A 23026-nucleotide genomic window follows, 5' to 3' on the forward strand; every position below is an offset into this window, starting at 1 on the left:
GAAGCATGTTGATGCAGGTCATGTAACTGTGGGTGGAAAGTCTGCTTTCTGGGGTGTTATTTGGAAGTAGCTGTGAACATGCTGCTGTGTACTATTTCAACAAGAGGTAAGGCTTTTACATGGCCCTTAGAAAATCCAGGAATGTGGTACAAAAGGCTGAACTCTGAAGAGATGATTTCCCCCTCCTTCCCATCTCCACCTGGCTATTCACAGGCGTTGTGTACAGCTGGAGAGTTTGTGTCTTAGGTAGCCCTAAGCTAAAATTCGACTTCCTGTAGGAAACTTTGGATCAACATTTCCCATTTTAATGAATTACTTCTGGGCATTCTGATGAAATCTGTCTACAGACCGGGCTTTTCTTTTTACTAGGGGAAAGGTGGTGCATTCAGAGCAGTAAATTCAGCATTTCTGCTTCTATGGTTACTTAACCATAGTATAGATATAGCACAGCAAGCAGTGAGAATGTTTATAGGCAAAGAAGGGATTAAAGAAAGGAAGGAAGACTCAAAAAAAAAAAAAAAAAGGGGGGGGGGTGGCGGGAAGGGGCCACGACTAAAGTCTAAACACAATCCAGACTAAAAGAAGTAACAACCATGAGCTTTCAAAGCTGTGTAAATATTAGTTGGAGGTAGAAATCACTTTAACATAGAACAAGAGAATATATAATGAGGTATTAACACATTCTTATAATGATGGTTTTATGCTATAAGTTTCATCAGAGTACAAAATGAAGATCTGTGTTCAGAAAGATTTGACTTAATTTTTTCTTGATGCTGCAACTGAAATTTGATTTCATATGGGCAAACTTGTAAGCAGGGAAAGGGAGAGCTTTTTCATTTGCTTACAGTACCCATGTAGTTTTCTTCCTATTCTGGCACAGATAGACATGAACATCTTTAAAATCCTGTGCTAAAACCACTGGGTTTTTACAGGTAAGTATGTATGATTTCAATGTGTCAAAATTCACTTACCTTCAGAAGCATAAGCAAGACAGGGTTTGTGGGGAGGGACCACCCCTTTTATTAAACCAATTAATGCAATTGGAAAACATCTATCAATATTTTGTTGCTACTTAGAGCATGGTTGTTTTGGGGTTTTTTGGGTTTGGTTGGGTTTTTTTTATTATTATTTATTTTGTGTTCAGTACTGTTTCAAGATTATTTGGCCTTACCTCAGGAGGTTCATTTGATAACTTACTTGAGCTGTTTTGTTTTAGCAGTGATTCCCTAGCTTCTGCATTGTTCGTTAGTAAATAAGCTCAACAACCTAAGCAATTGTAAGACTGAATATTTACGGGATTTCCCTTCTGATCATCTTGTGATATGAGGAAAAATGAATTTTATCTGTAGCTGCATCTGTCTGTGTTCACACTGTATCAAAATTCTCATTACAGATCAATTAGTTTGGGTTTGAGCCTTTTGGATTTAGGACCATAGGACTAATGAAAAGAAAATGAGCAGGTAGCAATATCATTTCATATGGAGATAAAGAGAGACTGAGCATGAATGAGGATCTCAAGACATCTGAGTAAAGAATTTTCTTGTTCTGTCAGTGAAGTTTCTGGGGATATGGAAGGAGGATTATAGGAATATTCATGACCAGATCAAGAGGCATAATGAGTTGATGTATGAACCAGCTTATCTCTTAGGTAAACAAGGGGTAAATGGAAAGTAGAATAGCCATTCATTGCCCCTAGGCCTGTGAATTTTACTCTTCTAAAGATGGAAACAAGGGGTTAGTTACAGTTATTCTTCATTGATTTAATTTGATTTTTGATCACGTTCTAACTGGTGCTGGAAGAATTACGTATTTGTGACTTCAGGTCTGCATTAAAACTACCAAAGACCATATCATCTTTCTAGAATCCAGTGTGTTAAGCCAGAGTATATATTTAAACTTATGCAGTGCCGTATAAAAAGAGCGTAGTACTTCAACAGCCTTCCTTGATACTGGAACATTGTAGAATGGTGCTGCGGTAGTTCAGCCTGTTACAAAAATAATTTGCCAGCAAGCTAAATGCTTTTATTCCGTGGCTGGCTTATTCATGGGAAAACACAGTACCACAAAACTTAGAGCAACAGGTCACCATTGTCTATCCCTTAAGAATACTTACTATGTAAGTATATTATCTGAAACCTAAATAATGTTCTGGGTTTGGCATGTTGATAATCTTCCTCAAAACAAAAGGTGCTATAATTTACAAGTGTAAGTCACTAATATTTTGGTCTAGGTGTCAAGCAGAACCCTGCAAATACGGGGACACAGCTTATGCATTTCACAGAGAACTTGCCTAAATAAAGATGGGTAACATCTTACTCTTCAATTGTAACAATCAATTGTTGTTCCAAATCCAGTGTCACACGATGCTAATGAAACTATGAGCAGTTATCCTAGATTTGCAGACCCTGCACTTCCACTCATTAGAAAAGTTCTGCACAAACATTTGTATTTACTGGTTTATTAAGATTAGTGTTGTGTAAATGCATAACTCTGCCATTAGCTTATTGAAAAAGTAAACCCAATTTATCAGACTTGTCTGTGCTACAGAATGGACTTGTAGGAAAATGTAACAGGTTGACTGGGGTCTGCTGCTGCAAAAGGCTTTACTCCTGCTAAGACTACAAGGCATAGCATGAATAATTGCAGCTACTTGGCAGTCATTGTAACTTTTCTTTTTTAAGAATAGCCAGCATGTTTTTTCAAAGCATTAAATTACCTCAAGATCTCATTATTACAATTAAGCATTCATTTCCATTCAGTCCAAGTATAAAAACTAATAAAATGCTCATAATATTGAGTCAATTTTAGTATGTCTGTTCTCTGAGCAAACACAGCTGATTCAGTATATTCTGGTGGAATACATATTTGATATCCTGTTATTTTAATATGCCCTAATCAGAAAATTAAAATAGATTTTGTTGGCACAGACCCTTTTTTTTTTTTAAGGGTGAAATAATAATTACAGATTTTTGCTCTTAATTTTCAGGGCTGGATTATTTCATTAGCAAGAGGTTGAGAAGGGAAAATATTTGCATTTAACACTGCTAAAGCTGTCTGCTTTCACTGAGTAATGGCTTGATCAATACAAAGAACATACTTGGGAAAAGCATGTAGCAATTACAAAAAAAAAGAAAGTAAAAAATAAAGCTATTGAAAGGACAACATAAAGAGATCTTTTGGGTCGTGAGATCTAATCTCTAGTTACTACTGGCCAGTTACTACTGGCAATTTTGGAGAGCAAGGACCAGGATTAATAATTTCCAAAAATAATGTCAAGTTTCTCTAAGATACAAGGATGTTATTTCAAAGGCTAATTTTGTAAACATAAATAGAGCATCGGTATTGGAAGCCAAGCTAAGTAGTTGCCTAAATAAATGCCATGTAATTAATGTTTTCATTACATAAGATAATTATGTACTGACACACAAACAATACTTTTTTTTTATTCATTTAAAAAGTAATGAAAACACTTTGATTGTGCTTAGTAAGGAGAAGTGATCATGGGGCTACTTTTTTTTCATTGGCAGCTTTCAAATATTCTGTCTGCTCAACTGAATCAAGGACTTTCTATTTTAATATTTTTTTCTGGTAAAGAGCAACTACTGCTGTTTCTGAACTTCCAAGATACTGCTTTTGTGCTCACACTGACTGTAATCGTAATTGAATATCCAAGTACTTAAAGAAAACCCCACAAAATCAGCTGGAATTCAAGGAAGTTCCTCGGTGCTTTCTTTAGGACCCAGAGTGTGATTCAACCTCACTGTATGTCTATGTTTGTTCAGGGGACTCTGAAGTGTTGAAAGGATAAGTGGGCTTGCCCTTCATCATCTGAGAATTGCATGATAAAGAAGCTTGAGATTTCTTCATCCTCATGCAGGCTGTTTTCCATATTTTATTTCACATGCTAGCTAAAATTCTCTACTTTTGTTAGAACAGGGCTACAGAGTTTTGTTGAGTTATTATTATTATCATCATTACTATTGTAATTATTCTAAAATGATTTCATAGAAGGATTTCATAAACTGTGGGATAGTAATTTTTTACTAGATGGATTTTAGTTCCCTTAGCTAGCATTCTCTTTGGAGGTAATTTTTTTGTTCCACTCATGCTTATGTATCCTATTTAAGGCTATTTTATTTTTCTTTCTGCTTTACTCTTGTTTCAGCTCAGTACAGCATGTTTATAACACATGGTATTTCTAAAGAGAAGAAACCGTTAATAAAAGACAAAAAAAACCCCTCAAACCTTGTATAGCATGCAAGGGAACATACGGCATTAATCCAATAGTATTTTTAACTGAGGGAAAAAAAATTACCTGTGTTTATGTTCATCTAGCTTATTTTTGTCTGTCCTGCTGCTCTCCCCCTGTTCCTTCATATTTCTGAAGTGTGTTTTCCATGGCTATAACCACACGCAGAAGAAGCTTCAAATGAGGATGTGGTGAGAGAGAAGCAGGAAATCTTGCAGGCATTGGATTCCAGCTATGTTCTAAATTTTGCTTCATAAGCAATTTAATAAATCAAATAGGTTGTATGATGACAAGTGTTACATGGAATTGAGAAAAGAGTGGAAAAAATGCCTAAGCCTCTGAAGTTTTCCCAGTCAATGTTGCCTTTTCAGTCTTAATAACTATTTGTAATTGTGTTCAGATTGTATTTTTGCAGAGAAATAAGCTCCCAGCTGTAGTATTTATATAAAATAAGATTCTGCCCACATCTATCTGGTTACCACTGAAATGCAAGAAAATAAAATGGAAGTTTTAAACATTCTTAACGTTGTGCATGCCCTTTTGAATAGGTGTCTTTTGAATAATGACATTTGGTTCCCTGAAATTCTCTGCTCAAAGGGAACTAGCTTTCAGCTCTTTTTAGATTGGTTAGTGGTGTTTGTGATGCTTGCTGTGGAGAATAAGGATATTTGGTTAGAAGAGAAAGGGATTATTAGGCGTTATTCAAAAGATACCGACTCCTTACATGTAGCAGGTGTACAGTAGTTCTGCTGTGCATGATCTAATGAAAATTACAGGTTTACAAAATAGAACGTCTCTAGCATTGGATTGCTTTGGTAAATTTTGATTTATTGAATTAGCGTGGTAATCATGTTTTTCAAACAGGACAAGATTTTTTTTTCATTCTAGTATAGAAAAATGTTCTAAATCTTAGTAATTCAGAAACTAAATACGTAGGGTAATATTGAAAACAGCATTGAGGTTTGTTCATGTTTGCAAGTTTGAGGGGTTTTTATTGGGGGGGGGGTATTGGTTTGTTAGAGGATTTTTGTTTGGGGTTGGGTTGGTTTGGTTTTGGTTTTCTTTCTGGGCGTGTCCTCAATTAAGTAATAGGTATTTGAAAAAGGACCTTTTTAATTCCTTCAGAAAAAGTTCGGGAAATCCAGGAAAAGCTTGAAGCCTTCATAGAAGCCCTCCATCAAGAAAAGTAGATTGTTCAAGCAGGTAATTCTGTGTTGATCATAAAAAGATTGCCACAATTTTCTCATTGCTCAGTATAAAATGATTATCCATTTCTGTTAGGTGAACATGTTTTCATACAGACTTCGTGAAAATTTCATTTTTTCTTATTCCAGTGCCTGACTGCTGCTGCTTCTCACTTTTTATCTGCAGATCTGTACTTTCATCTTTTATACACTATAAGCAGATTTTCTACACTTAATAGAAGTACAAATACTGTCTAGTTATTCAGATATTGCGAAACACCATAAGCTATTTGATTACTCTCAGTTCATTATTTTTAAATGTGTTAAGAGAAAGAGGCATAACTAGCTGGAATCAAAAATTAGGGAACACTTGTCAGTAAAAGTGTTTTGATTTTTTTTTTCCCTTAAAGGCAGTGTGTATTACTAGCAAAAATATGTACATTATTTCCCACCCTTTCTTCTATATTAATTCTTCAAAACATAAGCCTAAATGCTGTCATACATTTGCACACATTTTAAAATAATCTCCTTTCTGTTTCAACAGCCACTTTACACAGGAACGCAGCCTTTTCCAGGTTATCTTGCACAAAGAAGACTGAATAGAAATGGCTTTTGTGTCCCATTCTCTTTCCTGTCTTTTGGGGAGCATCATGAGATGTTGAAGGAAAAAGAAAATAATGTCTCATGGGATTGAGAAGTTCAGTGAAAATCCACCCGCTCTTTTAATTTTTGAAGCTGTGTGCACATGACAGAGGAATCTGACTTGTGTGTCAATGAGATCGCTTGGGAGCTTGCTGAAGTTGTATAATGAAGGGGGGTTTTGACCTGAAAGGAAAAAAAGCTTTTCTTTTTGACATCTGTCTTGTATGGTTGAGGTGGATCAGATTCATAAAATTATTTTACCTGTTTTCATTTTCTTGCCTGCAAATGATCCTGGGAGTTTGACATAAAGTTTTAGTATTTGTATGTACATTAAAACACCCTTCTAAGTAATGCCATTTGTATTTGTTGTATGCTCTGTGTTGAAGCATTCGCTGATCACCCTGGTACAGATTTAAAAGCATGAAATAGAAATCTTGAGAGGAAGTTGTGAATTTTGTTGAACTCCTAAACTCTTGAGAGGGACACATCATCCAAGGAATACTTGTGCTTACAAGTGAAAGTACAGACTGCTCTTCACTGACACCTTAAAAGGTTTGGCTCAGGAAACAATGTCAATAGCTGCTTCTTTTACCCTTTCCTTCCCAATCTATGTTGTTACTCTAGAATCATAGCTGATTACATTTCATTTCTGGGATTGTAGACTCTAATTTCCTTGTTAACTCCTCCCTTCACCATAGATAGAAAGTACCCTGATTGAGTACATGTTAAATGTAGAAAGATACTCTGTGGAATTCCAAGTCATTCAACCTTCTTAACTCAAAAAGGAAGAATGCAGTTAATCTCATTTTTGTAATAGCTACTCTAAGACCAAAATCACTTCTGTAAGAATGTTACGCACAAGGTCCTTCCACACCAATTTGATTTCTATCATTCAATGTAGAAAAAACAGTAAGTAGGCTTCCTTTTACTGCCTTTCAGTTTTGCTGTAGAAATGTCACTCCTGACAAATTTAGCATGATACAGGCTCTGTATCATAGGTGCGTGATGATTAATCAGCACCATTTTTTTTCTGTCCACACTTTGCCACAAATGATCTGGATACACTTCTGAGGAAGAAGATACTAGGCCTGAAACAGTTTGTTTTGCAGTTGTCTGATTATATACATAAGAAAATGTACCTAGTTGTTTTTTTCTCTTTTAAAAAGCTATTGATTCTGATGTGTGCAATTAAAAGAGAGAAATCTGAACATTTTCCAACAGATCCTCTTTCCGTTTGCTCTCAGAAGGGACAATACAAAATTTGGTGAGATGTTCCCCAAATGTTCAGAAATAAAATCTTTAGTCAAGTGAACAAAAATTCAGTGTAGAGCTATTCATAAAATGCTGTTGAAAGGTTAAATATTTCAAGGTGATCTAACAACGTTTGGGATTTTCTGTTTAAAATTACTTCCTGAAAATGAGTGCTTGAGAACAGAAAAATGAAAAAATGGCTTGTATTATCATCATTCTCTGAAGATAACTTCAGAAATGTAAGTTTGCATAATTATGAAGGCAGACTTCTTAGGTTATATAGCAAATGGAAAAATCTGTACTTCTGTTAAATCATTCTTTGTTTAAAAAAAAAGAAAACAAAAACCCAAAAAAAACCCCAAAAAACCAAACATACAAAAAAAACCCCACAACCCAACAAAAACAAAAAGCCACCCAACCCAAAACCAACAAAGAAGAACTATTGTATTTGCCTAAAGATCACTGTTTGAAACTTGTGTAATGTAAATATTGCAGAATATCTCATACAGTGGCCCATTGTTCATCTCTTTTAGTGTGATGTTCCTACAGTTTTACGTCTGACTTCTCTGTGCTGCTCATCTAAGACTTAGCATGATGTATTCCATGAAAACTAGGTATTTATTAAATAAAAGTGTAACTGAAGGAATAATAAAAATGTGGGATTTGAACACAATGATATTGCACCAGATTCAGAAATTACTTTGGCCTTTTTCTCATTTGTTAAATTGTGACAAAATATGCTATTAGTGATATTAAAATGCCTGATTCAGAAATGCTGTGTCAGCACCAAGTTAGTGGTAACTTTGCTGTTATCTTTTACTATATAAATTAATGATTGCCTTACCATTTGTGTAATACATTTAGGCAAAGGGGTCTTAGGGAAATCAGTATGTTGAAAGCTATGTCTCTGGAAGTTCAGACATGTCTCTGGAAGTTTAGACAATGAATTAAAAGTATAAATGAAGGCTGGTTATGGAGTGTTAGTTTCAGATGCATTTAAAACAAACATGCTGTGTTCCTGGTCCGGCAGGGGAATTGGACTAGATGATCTTTTGAGGTCCCTTCCAATCTGTAGCATACTGTGATGCTTACTGGGACCATGGGTTTGAGAACTATAGAGCAATCAGCTTACCAACACATGAATTCAGTGTATCTTTTTCTTTTCTTTTAGTTGAAGAAAAATTTTACGAAATTAGTTAAAAAAAAATTCTCTGTAAAGCTCTGGTGTTGAAGATGCTGCATATGTGCGCCACAAAGCTTAAAATGCAGACATGGATGTGTTAGAATCAGTGAAGGGCTGTAACGACTTTAACTTCATTAAACATGATTAAACTAACCAGAAATGGTCTTGACAAATAAGTAAGGTAATTTCATGCTTTTTTTTTTTTTTTTTTACAGGATTTTATGTTGAGCTTAGAACAAGAAAGAGTTACAGGAAGCTGTGCTTATCTCACTAGTAAGTTAGCATCACTTAAGAAAAGTAAAAATGAGCTTAATGCGTGCTATTAGCTGATAGCTTCAGAATTGGTCATTGTAAGGAGTTTCTCACTAGTTAGATATAGTTAGGTTAAGCAGCATAAGAAGAATGTGCTGACTATTACAGTAATTTTTAGATGGTAAAAAGTTACTTGAACTGTCTCTAAAATTTATGTGATACTGAAAAGTATGTCATTTCAAACTGGTTTGCATAAGTTTGCATAATTTTTCTGCGTTACATATACTACCTTCAGATTCTGCCTTAAGCAATTTATTGTAAGGAACAAAGACCAATCCATAACTTCTGTGGCTTTTTGAGATTAGGGAGGGGATCGGCAAATGCAAATGTAATTATTCCATAAGTGGATATTTCATTTCCAAAGCATGTTCTTTACTATCATGTAGGTATGGTATTTGCAAATGGTAATAGTATTGTAGCATCCTGTCATGCAGTAACACAAAAAAGGATGTTGATTTTCACATGATCCATGTGAAAATCAATATGGAATGAAATGAGTTGTGAATGAGTCCATGAAATGAGTTGTGAATGAGCCAAAGTTTAATTATTAATGGCCAAGGATTTTTCTGTCCCTTCTCCATGAAGAAGGTACAAGTGGTGCTTTTTCAAATGTTGAAAATTATCCTTTATGAGTAGCTACTAGTAAACAGTTAAGTTTATCTAAGTTATCAGACCAGAAGAGAGATGAAAAACTTGGAAATCTGTAAAAGTGTCAAAAGCAAGCATAGTTAAATTAGAGGGTGAAAATGTGAAATTCTTAGTCATTCCAAACGTGCTGGTATGCACTATTTCACCATCAAGTATATATAAATCAGGTTTTTTGAGTGAGTATGTTTTGAATCTAAACTGAGTTATGATGTATTTCCAAAGCTAAAGTTTAGTGAATTTAATTTTCTTATACCTTAAATGTAATTTAGTAACTCCGAACAGTCATATTAAAAAATATGCAAGAGGTTTCATCACTTCAGTTGAGAAACACTGAAATACGGCATGTCTAGGTCTGACCTAGGGCTTCTTAAGGAGCTCTGTTCTTGTGGGAGTTTGGTCCTGGAGATGTCTATAGGATATTTTTATGTCAGGTAAGGTGTTGCTATATGAACTCAGTCTGTGATGATATCTCTGTTTTTGTGGAGTTGCAGAATGAGTTTTCTTTGACTATTTGCAATGTGATTCTAGGTCTTGAGGTATTTCGGAAAATGTTCCAGTCATACTTCCTCACTACATAGGATGCCCTTGCAGTGACTTGCAGTCTCCAAGTTACTTGTTTATGTTAGTTTAGTTTAGTTTATGTCAGTTTAGAGCTATTTTATCCTCTCCTATTTTTTAATTAGTTCAGTAAGCCATCTTCCTTTTCATTCAGTAAGGTAAAATACATTGTAAAGCCTTTGCAAGACAAGTCATATGTAGTCATGTAACTCTGAAAGCTGAGGTTTGTCAAAACTGCTGTATGTTCTGTATGGCTGTGATCGCAGACTTTTTACAGAACAAGGCTGTTACCAAGGATTTTTCAGTATAAAATACTACACAGGAAGGGAAGAACTTGAAAGGATATAGAGATTGTAATGATTCTTCATGCTGCAGTGCTGGAATGAAAAACTTGTGCAGATTTCTGTGTACACAAATCTTGCATCTGCTGTCGCCTCAGTGCTCTAGCACATCAGAAGGTGAAATTATCAAAACTTGTTCTGTAAGAAATGCTAAAAATCACAGACATGATTCTAGTTTTGACTGTAGGAGTGATTCAGGAAATAGTCCTGAAAGTGCTGCTGGAATGGCTTGTGAAAGAACTCTAGAGCTGACCTCGGGAACTGTTCTAAAACATTTCTGAAATTGAATCTAGGTAAGTTTCCTGGGTTGGTGCTGTCACTCAGTGGGGAAATTCTTCCAGAAGTGGCTGTAGAAGTGATTGTGGCAATAAAGCAGAGTGCTTAGTTTAGCAGCTATTGTAGTGATTCTCACATTGACTCTCAGTTGGGTTCTAGGCGTGGTTCTGGAGATGAATCCAGAAATAAAGCTGACATTGACTGTGGGACTGATTTCTGGAATTGGCTGTAGGTGCTGTTCTAAAGGCAATTCCAGAAGTATTTCTAGCCATTTCTCTTGAAAAGCTGATTACTGCGCATGGCTAGAACTGGTTGTATGTTTGTTTGTATGGAACTGATAAAAAAGGTGTTTATTTGCTGCTGTTGGAAGTCCATAGGGTCTAAGAGCACTTCCAGAGCAGTGCGTCCTAATCTGTGTGGTGATTGCACATTCTGACTTCAAAAATTATTTCTGAACTATCTTTAATCAGTGGCAGCCCACAAGATGAGCTTTGTTCAAGTTTTTCACCTAAAGGACAGCAATGAGCTCTTTGAAGGTTAATCAGTGGTATATTTATTAACATCTTGAATTATAACATTTCTAATATAGGGGAAAATGTGAAGTTTGAATTTAAAGGGTATTTTATAATAAGTTTTGTAACAGAAATAACATAAGTGTTCTATCCTTTTTAACATTTTAGAGACTTTTTTTTTTTTTCCAGGAAACAGCTGAGCATCACTGGGCAAGACTGGCAGCTGCCATGTCTTTAGAACTGCAAGGGACAAGCACATTCTGGTTGTGCTCTATTACAGTCAGCCTTGCCATCTAGCCTCATGAAATAAGTGTTAAGGTAACAGTATGCCCCCTATGCTATGATAACATTTGAAACACTATTTTGCCTTACCTCCACAAGCCAATTGCCTGTGGGTTTTGATGTTTAGAGATGGAACATTCATTGCAACCTTTCTTACAATGAGTCTGTTCTGGATCATGTGAAAATCCACATCCTTTTTTGTGTTGCTGCCTGACAGGATGCTACAATACTATTAGCATTTGCAAAGAGTTTGCTCTGTCTGATAGTGCAACCCCCAGATCACAGGCTGCTCAGTTTATGTTTCTCTATTATGTGAAAGACACAAAGAAGCTGAAGGCTGGCAAAGGCCTGTCAAATCTTTTAATGTAGCGAGCGACCCCAGAGCTTCATTCTGCTTTATATCATCCCTTGTTCTCCATCCCACCCCTTTCCTTGAATGGGCTCTGAGGTAGGTAAATGGATTCAGTGGTATGGTAGGCAGATGATTCCTTTCTGACCTCATTCCTGTACCATTTGTTTCCAGGCTTGTTGGAGGGAAAGGACGTATCTGAACCTTTTGTTTCAAATAATTTTCTTGCAGGTTGGGAAGTTAATGCAGACCTTGTCTGAACTCACCCAAGCGGAAACTGTTCTGGGTACAAGTCATGACATGCTTGGTCCCTTGGAATTGCCAGATTAAAGGAGAAAGCAGTGAATTGGAATTCTTTCACATTTGGCATTCCTTGAACAACTGGGTACTTTTTTTTCCCCCATGTGCATGTGTTTGTATCCTCCCTCATGCCTTGTAACATCTGTCTTAAGAGCAGACAAGAAGCAAAGAAAGAACAACCTTTGAACAGCTCAGTGTTAGTTTTTCAGTTGAGGCTGAAGCCGAGTACAGCATAGGCTAAAAACCAGTGGATTGCAAAGTGGTATTTCAGACCTATGTCTGAAATTGTCAGAGCACTTCTTAGGTTTAAAGAAAGTTGAGTCTTGTTTGTTAGGGATTAATTGATCTTGGATCATGTGTTTAATGGGAAGGAAAGCAATGGTTTCTCATATACCAGGACTGAATCTTTGGAGCAATGAGATCTTTCAGACTAGTTTCCAGAGCTGTGCATCCTTGAAGATACTTTTGCAGAAGGAAGACTGGAGGCATGTGACCAGTAGCAAAATGTGAGGTGTATAATACCACCATAGCTACCCTCCATAGTCATACCCTGCAGGTATATAGTCATACTCTGCATTTGCTCTCTGTGCTGTCAATGCCATGATGTTTGGTAGGTTGTTCTTACCTCCTGAGTAATAGAGAAAACAGAGAAATACTACTTCTTCCAGGTTTTAATTGTACATAACAGTAAGTTTGCAGTATCCAAAGTGTAAAGTCATAAGTAAACCACAACAGGAACTAAACATTATTTCACTCTCAGTATTCATGAAGGTGTTCTGCTGAAATGTTCTGGGTAGCTTGAACTGCACAGCAGCATACATCTTGTAGGAAGACGGGAGATGTACAACAATCTCCACCTACTTAGCCCAGTAGAAATGTAGTGAGAGGCCTGTTTATTGTTTGAGCTCATTGCTTTGTGTTGCGTGTACACTTCACAGAAGACTTCCATAAGCTAAAGCAGACACTGGGATGAATCTGCAAGACCATCAGGCTTCAACTGATATGAAAGACACAGATATAAAGGGGATGAAAAGAGAATGGTCATGCCACAGGTAAGGGTGTTGCCTTAAAAAAATGTAGATACATTTATGACTTTATGTTGTGGGACTGTAGCTTAAATGTGCAGACATAAGGGATATTGTCTCATATTTATGCCTATGCATACTAACGTATTTTCTGCATAGGTGTATAGAGATACATTTTAATTTTATGAAATGATAAGTAGTATTAAGCTTAAAAAGCAAACTTCCACATCCTGCACAGGTTCAGGGCATCCCAAAACAAACTCTGATCATGCTTCATTTGTGATTCCTCTGTAGTATGTGTATATCTCAGGTGGGAGGTGAGTTCATCAACAGTTGTAATCTCAAGCTCACCTAATCTGAAAACTATTTACGTGTGCAAATTATTTTGTAGTTTAGGACTAATTATGGACTAAATATTTTATCCAGATAGAATAGCTTCTGTGCCCAAACCACCCCGGTTTCCTGCTAAGACACTTGACAGTTTCACAAGGTTCCAGTACTGATATACGTATAGCCTTGTGTGAGGCCTTGCCTACTTTCTCACAAGCAAGACCAGCATGAATATTAACTGTACAAGGCCCTTTAAAGAATACATAAGTAACTAAAAAATTAAAAATTCCTCCACCAATAACCTGAAAGGTAATGCTGTCCCTTTTGTTATTATCATGTAGCACTTCTGTTTTAAGCAGCAGACAAAAGATTCATTTTTTTATCACGGCTTTTATCTGCCAGCTTCAATCAATTAGATCTTTTTGCAAGGAAGCTTTTTTTTAAGCTATTAAATGTTTATTTTATGGCTTAAGGTTGGTTGCCACTGGATATTGTTGCCATAATTAAAATAGTTTCTTTTTTAAAAAGGCCTTTTTGCCTCCTGTCAATTTCTGCATAGTTCGTCCCTTCAGCTGGAGGGGATAACGCTTCCTTTTTCAGTAAAAGAAAATAATTTTCCATTGCCTAGTGTCTGAAAGTTAGGATTCAACAAGGCTTATGGAAGTACAGCTAGCCATAGGTTATCTCATGAAGGTTTATCTCTGTACACTGCTTTGTTGCATGTTTTTACACACCCTGTTTGCTTGTCCTTTGCTTTTCCTGTCAGGACAACCTCCTTCCCTGTCCCTGCCCTGGTGGCATGCAAATTACACACACACCAGGTGACATTCTCTGGCCTGTGCTGTGCTGAAGTTCAGATTAGGTGCTTTATTATGGTGCTGTCTGGCTTGAAAGATATATAGTGTAATTCACACTACAGTTCACATCCCTTTTCAGTTTAGTTCTCGGTGTCTTGGTTTTAGCTACAAGTGTGTAGCACGTTTTATCTCAACATACATACTATGTATGCAAATGAAAAAACATACTACTTCAGAAATCGTGACTTGCTGACTGGTTTCTGCATAGCCCAAAATAGAATTTATTTAAGTATCTGGTCTGAGAGAAAATGCTATTTATTAAGAGATAGGTAACAGAGAAGAAACATTGGAGAGTGGTTTGTGGCTAGAGGGTATTTTGATGTGGAAACAAGGGAATATTATACCACTTGCTGAAGCTTAGAGCAGCTCCCGGGTCCTCACTGAAATCAAGCTTTGTGCTGAAAAGGCTTGTAGCCTGTTGGGCCAAGAGACAGGGATTATAAGAATATTCATGACTCCCGAGAATCAGCAGGTGAGACATAATGCACACATTTGCTCCTCCCCACTTTCCCCAGCTCATCCTTTTGGTAAACAGTTCATAAAGGCTGGGTTCCCAGAGTGACTGAACTCAGTTCCTGATCTTTTTTTTTCTCCTCTTTTTTCCCCCTCCATTCTTTATAAAAAGGATTGCAGTGTTTCTGCCACTTGTCCCAAGCAGAAGCACGGACTCCGTTTTTCATTTCTAAAGAGCAACTGTGTGGCCGAACCAGAAGTCTTGTGACATAACTTAAGAAAGTAGAATGGTATCTTAGCATCCAAGGCCTCTTTTAAAATGTTAAGAAAAGCCTTTCTGAGAGCTTAGATAAGCTGGAGAGGAATCTCAGTGACATATGTGCATTGTCTTAGGAAAGCATGGGTTGAAGCTAAGTGGTGGGCCTCTAGTTTAATATACTAGGCATTTGTCATGCCTGTTTCGGTGTGCTTGCTATTTAGTAAACACCCAGTATGTAGAGTCCATGCAGTTAGAAGCAGTTGCAGTATGTGACTGCTACAGGACACTGTTACAGGAGAGTGAGTGGCAGGGGGTGGGTAAAGAGTATTTTGTCAGCTTTTCCCAAGTGAAGAGCAAAGGCATGGTCTATAGCAGGTTTCACCAGTCAAGCTTTTGCAAAACTGTCTCACTCTTTCACTGTAGTATGGGCAGCGAGGGATTCTGATCAATGCTGCTGCTGTCCTGACTGACAGACTTTACCTGCAGGCATGAAGTTGTATGCTCAGTGTCATGGAGTAGGAACAATGGTTAGCTCTTTCAGTGAAGCCTGAGTGGTGGTAGCTCTTTGGGGCCTGAAACAGTGCCTGCAGTAAACAGAAGAGAAGAGGACATACTTGATTTTTGCTTTAACTCAGTGTTGTTGTATGCTTTTTCTCTGCAGAAATATGTTAGTACTCCGGGCTCTGTCATATGATCTAGCACAAGTCCATTCTACTGGTTTGTCATTCTCCTGTATATGAATTGCAGCTGCAGATCAGTAATAAAATTGTCAGTGGGAGGTGTCACAATGAATGCAAGCGAAGGGCATTTAGGCTGCTCTCAGTCCACAGCTTGTGCCACTTACCCAGGGCTGGGTGCAACTGGAGCACTAATCCTCCCTGTATCTGTTCTGGTGTAAGGCAAGGATGGGTGCTTCCCCAGCTCCATCAGGGTTCCCAGCAGAGATAGCCAGCTGAAGCCTTTCTGCCTGCACTGAGACACAGGTGACTGAACAAAAGTGTGTTTTGGTACAAATGTACCACTTCGCCAAAATTTGCTGTAGTCTGAAGCTTGCAGAACATCTTTTAATTAAGACACAGCAGTCATTCTGAGTTAAATGAAGGTAACCTTTTTTATTTAATGTTTTCAGCCTTTCGAGGAGGAATGTTTACAGCATTTTAAATCCCCCTTGGAATTTCAGTCTGCAAGAGTTATAGTGCCTGGATCCTACAAAACTGTTGCTACACTTGGTTTGAAAGTGTCTCAACATAGGGATGCTTGTTTGTTGTATCCTGGTGGCAGCATCCAAACAAGATTTCAACAGTTTGATTTCAGCGACTCGACAGCACTTAGTTCTGTGGCTGGAATTTCGTCCCCAACAATTGAAACTGAACTGCTGTCTGCTCAATACAGTTTTTCTAGTAACTGATGCATCGAGGTCAACAAACTGACAGGCGCTGCTCATTTTACTGCTTGGCAAATATTGAACTAAAGTCTTCAGCACTGTAACACTGTTGACAATTGCAGGATAATGGCATTGTCCTCTTTTGTTACCATGAAGTGCATCTTTGAGTCCGATTCTGGCATAACACACTCTGTAAACAACAAGGGATGTTGTGATCTGGAGTCCCAAGTGTTTGCTTTGACAGTATAAACTTACTGCCTGCTCTCTGAAACCAAACATCCTGTCTCTGCCATGGTTACTTCAAACTGATATTGAAACAAGCCACGCTCTTCCTGAAAACACTGGAGTGCAATGGCATAGCTGCTGTTAAAGGAGCTCTTTTCTCTTTTTGAAATCTATCTCTACCACCCTCCTTTATTATGCTGTCAGTCTATGTTGAGGAGTCCAGATGAGGCTTCAAGAGACTGAAAGTGAAGAATAATACTTGGAAGAAAAAAAATCACTGTGGATTACTGCAGTTAACGCTAGTCCCTCTGGAAAGGAAATGCTATGTTGCAAGCCTATCGGTTCTTTCTTTTCTACGACAGCATGTAAGAAGAGACAAAATGGCTGTGAGCCAAAACACAACTGACAGTTCTACTGCACGCGTCCTGTTACCTGAACAGAGCACTGCTCCTGACCTCTTCCTTGTCCTCTCCAAAATGAAACATCCCCACGACTTATGTGAGTTCCAGGGTCACTTCAGTCCCAGCCTCCATAGTTTCAGTTCATAGTCTCTCCCTTCTGTTTCCCTAGCATCTCTTGCTTGCTCGTTTGCTAATGTGAGCCATTACCCTGAGTCAGACTGGAGTAATTCAGCCTTGTGCGATTCAGTAGTGACATGCCCCAGAAGAATGGTGTCATTAACAAAGATTTTTTTTCCATGCTACATTTGGTCTTTGTTCACTTTGTCATTTATTTCATATTTAGGTCAAGGGTGAAGATGCAAGCAGATCTGCCTTTCCTTTGCTTCACATCTCTGCTTTCTTCTATGGTTCATCTTGCATGTGAACTGCAAGGAATCTTTATTTAGGCCAGTTTGCAGTTAAAATGTTAGAGAACCTAAATCACAGTGAATCTGTTTGAAAAGTGTCTAACTACACATTTGCAGTTACAGTATTACATGTGAAATGTTAACCCAAATGCTGTTAGGAGGTGAATCTGCAAGAAAGAGCTTTTACAGACAGCTGGACCCTGCTTCTCTAGACTGGTGCCCATCAGTTGCAGGATTGGTACTCTCCACACATGTATTCAGAAATTAATCCACAGCTTTTTATACACAGTGGATTAATTTCTGTGAACACACAAATAGGTATAGCATGTGCCATTTATGGCCTTTTCGGATTGAGCTAATGGTGTTTCCTTAGTGCCTCAGAGAAGAAAAACAACGAAACCAAAACAGCTTTGCCTTTGGGGTTAATGCAGTCACATGCTAAAAAGAAGTCTAAGTTCAAAGAAGAAGGAAGAGGCCAGCATGGATTTCACCACCAGGTGCTGAAATGGGACAAGTCCTATGATACACTGTTCACATTTTGCCACCTTGCAGACATGTCTTGGGTAATTCAAAGCTGAGGGGAGTGGGTTGTAATTGTGCTCCCAGCAAAGAGGAGGCGGCGAAGCTCCATGCGTCAGGAAAATACTACCATAATTCTTCCTATATTAGTTCAGAGGGACTCATTGATCACGAGGCTGGAACCCTTTGTAGCAGATGTCAAGTCACTGCTTTTGGGGATGATTCACCTATTGTCTGTAAGGTTCCTTTTACTAAAAAGCAGCTGCTGAAGCCTCTGTTTCCCCTAAACAAAACTGTCTTGAGCTTCCAGGGGAGAACAAGGCCTTCACTGTGCTGGTCTTGACTGAGATGCCAGCCAGGAGGAAGTCAGACCTGTTTCTTACTTTTGCAACAGCAGGTGTTTTTCATTTTGTTTTGTTATTTCCTTAGCGATAGCTGTGAAATAGACAAAATTAGCAGCCACCAGCCCTTAGAGAAGAGCCTGTCTGTCCTGTAAAGCTGTAGTATTTTTGCATCCACCTGCAAATGTAGATGGCAGAAGTGGCTGTTGTTCTGGCCGAGCCGAAGTTGTGTACAGCAGAAGCTGATTTCCTGGCCACTACCCAGTTCAGGTGTCTGGTTTTTTCACATGTTCAAAGCTGATGCTATCCCTTTTTATACAATAGGCTTAGGTCATCTGATGTTTTGCTTTCAGGTAACATACATCCCTATGCAGTCTGTGCATATGAGGCTTGCAAGTAACTTACGTATCCTGGCTTCCCTTCTGAAGGAAGCAGTTTGTAGAAAGGCTTAGCCAGAGCTTGTGGGCTATTCAGGTGAAGGAAGCAGAGGGGGAAATGACAGTCTGGCGCTTCAGTAGAAGACAGCAGCGAGTTCCTATGGGCTAGGGAATAACTGCCTCCTAATGAACAAGTTAGACTTCATGTGAGGCAGCATCTTCTAGCTTCCCTGCTAGCAGGAGCTCATGAGGCCAAACATAGCTGGCAGCACCCCTGCACCCTATTGAGGCTTTGGAGTCGGACTTTTTGCATGGTAACAAACTACTATACAGATGGAACGCTGGCTGTTGTAAAAACAGTCAAGAACATTGTATATTGCCATTTAAAATACTAGTCTATTTATTTAAAAGGTTTGTTGTGTGGCCCCTGGGCATTGCAGAAATGTATATGACAACTTGTGATACCTGTATTGACTAGCATCAGTTCATTATATCTGGTCCTTCAGAAACTGTTGGCTTCAAGTGTATTCTTCAAAATAATACAAAACTGAATCTTAGCCCCAAAAAAGCCAATTTTTTTGCTAAGAATATACTTGAGAACTAGACTTTTCTCCTGATAAATCTGAAGTCCAGTTCATAAGTAAAGAAGCTCTAGAGATTTGGCATTTTCACTCTGTATTCAGCAGCAGCAATGAAGTCATCTGAGGTCAGCCAACTAGCATAAGGAATTTTATTATGTTGGTAATGATTTTTCAGCCACTGGTAATCAGGAGATACATGGAGATATAATGGAAAAGAATCAAGTAGTCTTTAAATAGCTTCCGTCAGTTCTACCTCAGAGAAAGTGGGTATGTACATTAAGCCGTATTCAGAGTGTATGGTAAGCATTCAGCTTGGAACTGTTGGCTGCACCGGTTTTTACCTGCACAGTTGATTTTTAGGATGAGAAGTAGCTAGAAATAAGACCTTTTCTCTATTAAAGATGTTCATTCATGTACCTCCAAAATATACGGCAGGAGGGTTTTTCCAGAATTTGCCAGGTTCCTTAGGCCTGATAATTTTACAGTAAGTGCTAATGTGAAAATTGCCTTCTGCTTTACAGAAGCAGCCACTGAACAAAACGTTCAGTGTGACCTGAAGTAAGTATTTCCTGGAGTTTACCAACACCTGATCCTAGACATTATCGGAAACACTGCTCAAGCGCAGCAAAGTAAAACCATAGCTCCTTTCCAACAGCCAAGGAGAAACAGGTTTGTGTGGAGCAGAGGAGCTGCTCTGGGCAGACCGATCTGCAAAGAGAATAGGCATGGTATGCCACGCTGCACACTTACAGAGGGCTATTTTGGACCTCAACAAAGCCCTGGAAGAAACTGTTGTGTTTTAATTGTGCAAACCCATGTGGCTGAGGAGAAATACAAGGGTGGCTTTTTTGCTTATTGGAATTCTAAAACCAGTGTTTTGGTATGGCCTGTTTCTCTGGAAATGCCTTACTGTTGAAATATGCTGTGTTTGAAATCCCCTTTCTCTGAGACCTTCTGGAAATAGCTTTCCTGTATGTAAGGCTTAATTTAGAGTCAAGAGACAAAAGGATCCCCTTGAAATTGCGTGATGTTAGAGGACTGAGGGGGTGTGCAAAATCTAAGTCAAAAGCCTTTTGGCAGAACTATGGGATAAATTCCCAAGTGTTTATAAAATTCCTCTTCTTTTCAGTAGCTTTGCCAGTATTCGGATTTTCATGTCCCTCAGAATGTCGTTCCTGTCAGGTATGTTTCACTTGGTTATCAGTGTGACAGTGCTGTGAAGTTTGCTTGCAGCTACTCTAATGGAAAACAAGGGCAGAGTTAACTTGGAAAATATTGTGCCAGTCAAACACCCATGTGCAAAACTAAGGGGTTTAGCTGATAATAAAGAGAAAAGGCTTGGCCAGCTAGCTGTATGACTTTGCAAGCAAACATTTTCAAGATAACACATGTTGGTATCATATATAATAAGCTGAAAACAGACCTGTATCTTATCCTAAGATACACCTGAGATGAAGTGTTTGCTTGGCCAGCAGGAGAGAGATTCTGCGATATAATGCATACAAATTATCATCTTGGGTGTTTTATCAACATTAATTTTGGATTTTCAAGGTTGATATTGCTTGGGTGGGGGTGCTCTGACTTAAATGGTGTTTTTCTAGCTTTTTGTTTCCACTGATGCTGGAAATCAAAGGAGTTCAGTGATCCTTGTGAAGTTTTTGAGCCAGTCTCAGATTATGTGCTTTGTCTTGTTTGATTGTGTTTTCAAGGTCAATTTCCAATGCAGTATGAGCACTTCATAAAGAAAAGTATTTACATCTTAGTCTTCGTTATTTTCTTGGGGAACCTAGAGATATCAGAGAACAAATAAAAATCTATTAACTGCTTGTAAGCCCTTTGCAAGTGCTTCTGTCCCTGCTGATTTGTATTTCTAGGTAGTAAGACCAGAATGGGTCACTGTGATCACCTGGACCAAACTTCTAACTGCTGGGTGGCCTAAAAGAGATCTGCAATAAAGAAACATTGAGGGCTACTTTAACAGTTCTCTGTGGTGGATTCTTTCACCAGGTAAGTTTGCTAAGCTTACTGCTATGACTGGCAAACATTACCACCCTACTTTGACTAAGTTTGTGCTGTAGCAGTGAGATCTCATATTGCCTTGTATCTGCTGAATCAGGAGCTGTCTTGAAATGGATGTTTTTTCCCCAAAGTATTAATTATGATTAAATGTTGAACTTGGAGTTCAGTAATTCTGTTCCCTCCTTGCCTATTGAATCTGGGTTTCTAAGGTCACTCTCCCAGCTTCAGCCAGAACACTTCATGCTCTTGCTTTTCAGTGATAGATTTTTCTGTGCCCACTTTGCTGATGGAAACTAAGGCTGGCTGAATGCAGCTCAGCCATACCGGCTGCTGCCCCTTCACTGCCTGACCCCAGGCCCAAAATCCTGATCTGAAACTGGATCCTGGGTTTCCATCTGTTGTGGCGATATCCTGCTGGTTGCCATCCCTTGTGGGATAGACCTTGTGGCAGGCATTCCTGAAGGCTGGTGAGTTCTTTGTGCAGTCAAGAAATCCTTGCTTAGAGCTAATGATTCCCCAGAGTCCCACCATGGTCACCTGAGGGTGACTATCAGGTGCGCTCATTTCATCTCTGACTTTTTCAACCCAGCTTGCGGGGTCTGGCAGAACTTTAGATCATTTTACTTTTCATTTGGCATTAGCACACATGAAGTAAGAAAGTTTATGCCTGGAAACAGTTGGTCAGAGTCTGAAAGTAGAAAATATTAAATCCAGGCATGGAGAGCTTTTAAAAGAGGAGGAATTTCATGGAAATAAAACCAATCTAGTCCATTAAGTTCCTCTCATGGACTTTTATGAGGACAGTTATTAATACTGTTGAAAATTATACTCATGAAATGTGTGCTAATGGGAACTGTGCTGGCTGCTGCCAGAAAAACTGCAACCTTTACAGCTCATTTGGAGACAGAAATATTCAACAAAGTAGCCTATGGGGTGCAAAGGTTCGCACAGTGCAGGCTTAGACTAACTTAACATATGCCCTCTGTAGCCCTGATATTGTCCAAAATGTAATGCCCATAATAAAAGAGAGAAAAATTGGACCCCAAGTGGCAAGGATTGTAAGCCCTTGGAATTCTCCTAATCAGAGATATTCAGCTATTTTTAGTTTATAATGTTTAATCAAATAGCAACAATGATTTTTCTCTTTTTTTCAACTCAGCTGCACAGTATGTTGGAGGGGTCTTGATGGCCTGTGACCTTGCCTTTATCTGTCAGTCTGTCACCACTGGTCTTCAAAGTGCAGCTTAAAGGATCTGAGGCTTCTGTGTGGCCTTGATGTGATCTGCTTTCTTGGTAAAGTTTTTCATTAATGGGTGCTTTTTTTAAGCTGGCTGGAGTTTGCTTTGCTAGGCTCTGTGAGATGCTGCTGGCTCTGGAGCTCTCCTAACCCCTGTGAACAGGTTTTATTAAACCTGCACGGGCTGTATTTGGAAGCTTTGTTTGCACGGTGGATGCTGCTTCTGCATGGTGGATGCTTCCTGCCCCATTGAACAGGCTCACTCTTTTCTCCTCCTGCCTTCAAAATCTCCATCAAAGGTTTTTAAAAGAGGGAATGTTTTTTGAAGTACAGTTGGCTAAATACAGTGACTGAGCAACAAGCTCATCCATCTTCACAGTGCTTACCTGCCTGCTAATGGCACTGCCCTTCCCTCCAGCCTGGATTCCTGTCGCTGCTGTGTCAGCTGTAGATTTCTTTTCCTCTGAACCTTAAGAGAGAGGACATACCTAACAAAAGAGCAGTCATGCTGTATCATACTCCTG

General features: G+C 38.6%; 1 protein-coding gene across 7 annotated transcripts in view; it reads left to right on the forward strand.

Annotated features, from left to right (window-relative positions):
- OPA1 (OPA1 mitochondrial dynamin like GTPase) overlaps positions 1–8669 on the forward strand; it is a 60804-nt gene extending 52135 nt beyond the window's left edge. For all 7 annotated transcript variants that reach the window (XM_080624194.1, XM_080624198.1, XM_080624196.1 and 4 more), the window contains 2 exons: positions 5375–5452; positions 5978–8669. In XM_080624194.1, the coding sequence (XP_080480320.1) occupies positions 5375–5439 (65 nt within the window). In that variant the 3' untranslated portion in view covers positions 5440–5452; positions 5978–8669. The remainder of the gene's footprint in view (positions 1–5374; positions 5453–5977) is intronic.
- The last annotated feature ends 14357 nt before the right edge of the window (positions 8670–23026 follow it).

Source organism: Psittacula echo (genome assembly GCF_963264785.1).
Source record: "Psittacula echo genome assembly, chromosome: 7".
NCBI classification, from domain to species: domain Eukaryota; kingdom Metazoa; phylum Chordata; class Aves; order Psittaciformes; family Psittacidae; genus Psittacula; species Psittacula echo.